This window comes from Orycteropus afer, unplaced genomic scaffold, assembly GCF_000298275.1.
Source record: "Orycteropus afer afer isolate SDZICR_OR568_19922 unplaced genomic scaffold, OryAfe1.0 scaffold00662, whole genome shotgun sequence".
Classification (NCBI taxonomy): Eukaryota; Metazoa; Chordata; class Mammalia; order Tubulidentata; family Orycteropodidae; genus Orycteropus; species Orycteropus afer.
This window is the reverse complement of record NW_006922249.1, coordinates 1,210,333-1,218,317: the sequence shown is the minus strand read 5'-3', so window position 1 is coordinate 1,218,317 and position 7,985 is coordinate 1,210,333. Positions and strand designations below refer to the sequence as shown.

The 7,985-nt window shown below is 42.7% G+C and overlaps 1 protein-coding gene across 1 annotated transcript; it reads right to left on the bottom strand.

Annotated features, from left to right (window-relative positions):
• Positions 1–3,869: 3,869 nt before the first annotated feature.
• On the bottom strand, positions 3,870–7,238 carry RPL7 (ribosomal protein L7). The gene is made up of 6 exons (XM_007956766.1): positions 7,069–7,238; positions 5,643–5,772; positions 5,199–5,365; positions 4,570–4,707; positions 4,335–4,444; positions 3,870–4,078 (listed from the first exon to the last, which is right to left on the bottom strand). The coding sequence occupies exons 1-6, from the start codon at positions 7,236–7,238 to the stop codon at positions 3,870–3,872; spliced, it is 924 nt and encodes a 307-aa protein (XP_007954957.1).
• Between the last annotated feature and the right edge of the window lie 747 nt (positions 7,239–7,985).

Below are 7,985 nucleotides of genomic sequence, written 5' to 3'. Positions count from 1 at the left end.
AATATAAGGACAATAGTGGAGGTTGGCACTTTGAAAATGGAGGAAGGGGCAATGATCCAAGGAATATAGGCAACTTCTAGAAGCTGGAAAACCAAAGGAAATGGATTCTCTAGAGTCTCCAAAAGGAACATGGGCCTTGACTTTAGAGTAGGAAAACAGACATTGGACCTCTGACAACCTCAGAAACTATAAGAATAAATGTGTTATTTTAAGCCATTTACATTTGTGGTAATTTGTTATAGCAACAATAGGAAAGTAATAGATTCACATAGCAGAGTGCCTACTATAGGCCAGGTACTGGATGGGTTAAGACCACAAAAAGTTTACAAATCTAATAGCAGGGGTGTGTTTGAAAGCAACACTGTGATTGCTTTAACATCAAGTAAAACAGGGCAGAAAAGCAGCTGTCAATTTTCCAGTGGAGGTGGGTCCCTAAAGACACTCCATAAACAGGCTCTATCACATCCTGCACATTCCTATAAGCACCCGTGACCACTGTGTGTCATGTCTGTGTTGCCTACCAGACCAACACATGCCAGCATGTTACATGACCACAATAAGTGCTAACTCAAGTTACATTACATAGTCAAAAAGCGTTCCTTTTTCCACGGTTTTGTGAAAATTAAGTTTTTTAAGGAGCTCTGGTAGCCTAGTGTCCAAGGTATCTGACTGCTAACCAGAGGTTGGTGTTTCAAAGGCACCAGCCAATTCACATAAGGAAGACTGGTCAATCTACTTCCATAAAGATTTACCACCTCGGAAACCCAAAGGGGGTCGCTATGAGTCAGAATTGACTCAATGCCAGTTTGTTTGTTTGGGTTTTTTTTTTTTGGTTAGTTTGTGACAAACAGTATTTTTAAGCATTTTATATGAGCAGATATATTTAATTTTCATTTCAATCCTACAGTATGCCCCCCAAAACCCAAACCCACTGTCACTGAGTTGATTTTATCTCATAGTGACCCTATAGGACAGAGCAGAATTGCCACATAAGGTTTCCAAGGCTGTAAATCTTTACAGACTGCCTCATCTTTCTTTCAAACCAACCTTTTAGTTAGGTAGGCAAATGCTTTATCCACTGCATCACCAGAACGCCTCCTATGAAATCAGGTGCTACTATTTTCTGTGTTGCTGACAGAAAACAGAGATTAAGAAACTTATTAGCTCAAGCTAGTAAATGGTGGCTGGATATAAAGCCAAGCAATCTGGCTCCAGAGCCAGCACTCTTCATTCAGCGTAACATAAATGAACCTTCACAGATAAACTATACCAGGTAAACTCTGGCCAACAACCAATGAGTACAACAGACAATACAAACTAAAACAAGGACTAGGATACTCTAGGAAAGATAAAATAGATAAAGTTACAACTTTCAAGGGTAGAAACAAAAATAAGCATTACAGGACATGCTTTTTTTTTTTGGTAGAAATAGAACCCAGAGGGTGCTCAAGATTTTTAAAAAGCTGGTTGGGCAATCTAGCAGAGGGTCCCTTGTAGGCAATGAAACCACTCTTAATGGGTTTCCTAAGTAAAATAAGGCACCAACCTCCCTGTGAATAGATCTGACAGTTCACAAAACAGCTTCATACCCATTTTTAATCCAAACAATCCAGTGATGAAGGCAGAGGAGGGATCATCCCACTTGCTGGGAAACTGATAGCAGAAGTTGTCATCTGACTGCAAAGCTTAAATTCTTCTATTCATCCCCCCTCTCTGCCCCTGCCAATTGCCTGATTCTCCAGGCAAGAGTTTCAGCATTCTCTATGCAATCTGGATCTCTGCAATTCCTCCCTGACCCTAAACTCCCTCACCCTCTGGTGGTCCTGGCCCCAGGCCTCACCTGGCAATGGGTTTATATAGAAAAGAGTTGAGTTTCTAAGACTGAAAGCAGAAATGTCTGCAGAACATGCACAATATACTTCTTTATCCTGGATATTCCTATACCTTTCTACCCTCACCAGCTCAAAAAGCTCCGCTAAACACCATCATCCTATGGAATGCCACTTCTTTATTATAACTACTGCAATTAGGATACCTCTTCTCACCAGCTCAAAAAGCTCCGCTAAACACCATCATCCTATGGAGTGCCACTTCTTTATTATAACTACTGCAATTAGGATACCTCTTCACTGAATTGCTAGAATACCTAGTCTTCCCCTCAACCCAACTTTGCTTAGGGGTTTAACAACATGGTATCTGTACAACTTTAAAACTAGGTTTATTTTTTATTTATTGAACCAGATATTCTTAAAGAGTATCTAAACCCCACGTAAGCCACTGATGGCCTTCACTGGTCCACTAAGCCAAATAGGCTCTATTATCACCTGAGCCACGTTTATCTTTCTTGACACTGGATACAGGTGCACATACAAGACAGGTTATATTATACTATATCCTCACCATCTTCTTTCAAAAACTAGAAGGTAGAATTCTTATATCCTACTAAAGCAGTAAAACAAAATCTTAGGACATTTCAAAACTTACGCTCTTTGGCTCCATCTAGAGATTAATGTACAATTTTGTTTTACATGATCCAACAGTTCACTAGGAGACTAAATTTCTAGTCAAACCCTGGTAACTCACAAACTTTAGAAACTACTTAAAGTATCTTTCCCTTTTCAGAGTTCACTGATGCTAAAAAAACACACTAAGCCAGAAAAAGCCTCCAACACTCAAAACAAAAAATTTAACAAAAATTTTAAATCTACTTGTCTAACAATTTTCAAATACTAAAAAGTAATGAACGAGTTCTGGGGTGACAGGGCCAAAAGAGTTAACAAGGCACCAGTTTCACACTGCCTCACACCCATGGCACAATCAACGAGGACCACAAAAATTCTTTCATGTACTTCACATTACACATCCTATACTTTCACTTGTCTAGATGATATGAATGTGAAATATACTGGACTATTACTTATTAAACGAACACCAAAATCTTCCATTTCAAGCTTTTGTTCATAACTTCACTGTAAGTACTTCACAGGCTCCAAAGTCACTTCCATCCAAGGGTGCAGATTTCATTTCTTCCTTCATAATATGGAATGAAATTCACCCAAATACGGGCAAAAGGATGCAAAACAAAAAGTGCAGCATAAAAACAGAACATAAAAGGAAAATGATACCTTCACAGGGTACAGTTATCTAGGCAAGCCAAAGCCTGAAAGGTGAAATTCCAGCAATGGAATTAATTTTTTACACTTGTGAAACTTTTTTTTTTAAAACCTTACTTACATACAAATCATGCACACGTGTTTGTGAAACAGACTTTCTTAAAAGAAAACAGACCTATTTGGGCACAATACAAAAGTCAAAAACTAAGTTTTTCTTTTTTCCCCTGTAGAGAAAAGCCTTTAATAAACTTTCACAAGATACAAACGGAACCCTGAGCTTCATGCAACAGGTTGATTTGATTAATTTTATCACACATCAAAATTTGCCATTATAATTAAGGGGAGGGGCAAGCTAACAAAAAGTCACCAATACAAGAACATCTCAATTTGAAAGCAGTTTGTATTTTATTAACTGACCAGATTACAAAAATAGTCATGGTAGACACCTGAAAAGGGAGGGGAAGGGGAAGGAAAAAAAAAAAAAAAAACTCATTAAATAAACCACCTTAGTAGCAAAGAATGTAAATCAGACAATTTTAAGAAAATAACAACTCAGTTTCCATGTTTAAATAATAAATAGCCCTTTCCTTCCCTCTAGAAAGGTCTTCAAAAGCCAACTGTTACATGCGCATTTTCTACTGAAAATATTGATTAAACTGCAACCAAACCCCCTTCAATATTTACTGGAACAAAGTATTTAGGACCAACACCACTTTTGCTTTAAGTAAACTCTTACGTTACAAGGCAGCCTCTCACCTAGTTCATCCTTCTAATAAGCCTGTTGATCTGGTCTTCCCTGTTGCCAGCATCTCCACCTTCTACAAAATGGGTGGTCTTTTTCTTCATTCCGCCTCTTGGAGAAGATAATTTGAAGGGCCACAGGAAGTTGTTTGCTTCTTTGAAGCGTTTTCCAACGGTATAGATCTCATGAATCAGATCCTCCATGCAGATGATGCCGTATTTACCTGGACATTGTAAAGTACTCAATGAGTGTCAATTATAGGCAATCACAAAAAACAGCAAAGCAACAAGAGAATAGATGCATAGCCTGATATACAAAGATAGGTACCAAACCAACAGAAACACATTTTTTTATACTTTGACTTAACCATTGGAGGGAATAAGTGAGAATTCTCAATAGTGGGAAATGTAAGGTCACAAGATCCCCCAAAGCATCACCTTGGTCTGCTATCAACTTTTCCCCTAATAGGCAGAACCTACCAAGAGAGCGTGCAATCAAAGTGTTATCTGTCAGGGCAATTCGCTTCTTATTGATTTTGCCATAACCACGCTTGTAGATCAGTTCATTCACTGACTTCAGATTTGGATACCTAAAATTAAAAAGCAGACATAAATGACCAAAGAAATAAGATTATCACTGTTTAAACAAGTAAAACCTGCCTTGCAATTTAATTTGGTAATAAATCGCTACCAAACAAAAGATAAGACTTATTACCCCCATGCAATATATGGTTCCACAATCCTCAGCATGTTAATTGAAGCCTTGTTGAGCTTAACAAAGGTGCCATTGAAGATCTGGCGAAGGCGAAGAAGCTGCAACACCTTTCGAACCTTTGGGCTCACACCATTGATACTGAAGGTAAAAAAGTGGGGAAAAAAACACTATTTAGCCTTCATCTGAAACTTCATTAATAAAGCAAAGGAAATCTAAACGTCGTAATTTTGAACAGAGAAGTCCCACCTAAATGGATAGGAATACCCATGTCCCTGAGGTTTTCCCTTTAGTTACCTAAATTATTCTTCCCTCTTTGAAACATCCCTTTTACATTCAAATCTGACTCCCTCACCTTGTCTTCACTCTGTACACATCTTTGTCTTAAGTGTCCAGATTGCACTTTAATTACTTTTGAAGGTCATCACCATGAAACTAACCATTAGGGACAAGTTAGGAACTGTGAGCACAGATTGGCAACTAAACCATTAAAATGACAACCCCTTGCTTTATCTACCCCCAAAAGATTTTTATTCTAATGCTCAGAACCAGGGCCCCCAGAGAAGTCGTGTGAAGTTGTAACTTTCCCTTTAAGACCAGGATGTCTTTAACAAAGTAAACACTGAACTTACCCTCTGATCCTGATAACAAATGCCAGTTTGGGTTCTCCGGGTACATAGAAGTTGCCAGCTTTCCTTGCCATTCTAGCCATTCGAATCTCAGTTCTGTACATCTGCCTATATTCCTTGTGATAGTGCTTAGCTTTTTCATAGATAAGCTTCCTCCTTGCCTTTTGTAGCTGAAAACATGAATCCGTTATTCATCTCTGATTTTTAGTCAAAAATACAACTAACAACAAGAATTAATCTAAAAAAAATTAAGACACTTTCCCCAAAACCTTGTTTTGTGTCCCTCTACGCAGTAACATTCCAAAAATACAGTACTACTCTTACTTTGAGACTGTCCATTAAAGACCTAAACAATCTCACTGCCTGGCACAATAGCAAAGCAATGACGTTCATTTTCAATCCTACCTACCAACAAGGGCTCTTCACCTGACTTAAGTTTACACTCACCATCTTTTGGGCAAACTTCTTTCTCAGGCGCTTGATCTTTAGTTCCGCAAAATTCCTTCGCTTTTTCTTAAGAGTTTCGGGCACAGCAGGTACCTTCTTTTTCTTCTCTCTGACATTGACAAACCGACAATGTTAGTAACAGCTCAAAAAGCCCACTCCCGTTCAAACAGACCCCTCTTTCATTTCACTGAACAATCACTGGCTCGAAATCCCTGTATCTGTATCTGCTCTCGCATACTATAAAATGTAGACGACTTTAGACTCTCCATACCAATAACCATCTTTAACACGTACCATTTTACTAAGAAATCACGAACACAACAGTAACTATCTAATCCAGATCAATACTGGCCTCCAACTACACAGAGTCCACTCCAAGTAACAAAACTTAATAGACTTTAGTCTGCTACAACATGCTGGTCCCTAGACTCAACGAAAGAGGGCCTAGGATCCTTAGAAGAACCGATCCTGGTTTAAGTCTCCTAGTTCCACATGCTCAAAGCAAAGGCCTGGCGGCAGGGATGCCAAGAATGACCCAAATCCAGTTTCCGCCACGCTGCTCAAAAGAGTCTCTACAGAGGACTGGACCTCCGCCCAACCAGCCGGTTCCGCACATATTCAGCCCTTAACATTTGGTTGTTCCCCAGTACCTTCAGCTCCTTCGCCCCAAGGCCGCCCATATCCTGTTCAAACTCTCACTAGTGTCATAGAGCGTCACAAACACACAGATACGAAGGCAAAGGCACCAGCTACAGTAGGATCGAGAGAATACGAGATAAAAAGTTTCTGTTCTCGGGGATGGAGAAGGATTCTCAAAAGGAAAAAGAGTAACTTACTTGTCACCCTCCATGATTCCAACCACAGACCCACACACACACAAGAAAAAAAAAAGGAAGTTGGCGCATGCGCACTGTCCACTTAAAGACAGCGAATGTGAAGCCCCCACGGTTCATAGGTGTCCCAGGATAAGCCAGAAAAGAAACCAAAACTGAGACCTCGTCTTTCAGACACAAAGTTAAGAGTTGCTTGAGTCAGCCTTTTCTGAACAAATGTCGGGTAAAATTTGTATAGAGAAAATATGCAGTAATTAGGCCTTTAAATCAGTATGAGGAGAGGAAAGATTGCTGATACCTTAATTACTTGGGGCCCTAGTTAGGGCTATGTTACATCTTAAGCTCGATTTTACCCTGTAATGGTTAAAGGGCTGGCTGCTGATCCAAAGTTTGGTGGTTCAAACCCACCAGCTGCTCTATGGAAAAAAGCTGTGGCAATCTGCTTCTGTAAAGATTTACAACCTTGGAAACCCTAAGGGGCAGTTCTGCGTCTTATAGGGTCGCTATGAGTCGGAACTGACATGTTGGTAATGGGGTTTGGTGTGTCTTAACGTATACAAATAACTTGCCACAGTGGTGCAAACTACAAATACCAGAATGCATCACTTCCATTGCCCACGCCGCAGGAGTGAAACGCATGACGGGCATTGTAGGCAACTACCCCAGTGGTGGTGCCAGCCAGGGGAAATGAGAGTCTTTGGCCCACGTTCCAAATGGCTGGCCTCAGTCGGAGTCGCTCTGGAGGCCCGACTTTCGACTGCATTCCCGGCTTTCTGCCAATCCTAGTCACAGACTCTGATACCCCGTTTGCCACTTGGCGGAGGACCTTCTCTTCGTTCTTCCAGCCTGCAGGGCTGTCTTCTGCAGCGCCTGACCGCAGGAAGGGACAGTCCTGACTCTACTGGTTACCTACAGTGGCAAAATAGGGACAAGCGAGGACCGGACGGCCGGAGGAGGATGGCGACGTCCGGCCAGAGCACTACCGATCGCCAGGCCCGGCAGGCGGAGGCTGGGACACCCCACGGCAGGGGGCGTGAGCCTCGAAAGGAGGTGCGACAAGGGCTGGAGGCTGCGACCGCGGCCATGTGAGAGGGGCTGCCCCGCCGCGGCTCGGTGGACGGCGGGCGGGCTGGGGGCTGGGCCGGGGGCGGAGTGCGCCCGGGGGCGGGGAGGACCGCGCAGAGGGAGGGCCGATGCCGCCGCCGGCTCTTCCCGGTCGCGGGTTATGTAGAGCGGAGTGTGGAGCCCGCTCAGAGCCGGCCAGGAGCGCTCCGAGTTGCAAGCAGCGCTGCCTTGCAGAGCTTGGTGCCGGTGTGACAGCCTCGGAGAGTGCAAGGCAAGGGGACACGAGATCGCGGGGGCAGCTGCAAGCCGCTGGGCAGCGCTCGCCTGCGCCTAGCGAGTCGCTCGTCCCCGGCGCTCTCTCTGCCCCGCACCCCACTCTCCCACCGTCTCGCAACTTAGATCAAGTTGACAACTCCCTCGGCGGCCCGCCGGCCCGTGCCGTCTC

Excerpts from the sequence above, each read along its gene's own strand:
- RPL7 (XM_007956766.1), bottom strand. The coding sequence starts at position 7,238 with ATGCAGTCGAAAGTCGGGCCTCCAGAGCGACTCCGACTGAGGCCAGCC. Across the intron at positions 4,708-5,198 it reads TTTGTTATCAGGATCAGAGG|TATCAATGGTGTGAGCCCAA; the intron begins GTAAGTTCAGTG and ends TTTTACCTTCAG. Across the intron at positions 4,445-4,569 it reads GAACCATATATTGCATGGGG|GTATCCAAATCTGAAGTCAG; the intron begins GTAATAAGTCTT and ends TTTTAATTTTAG.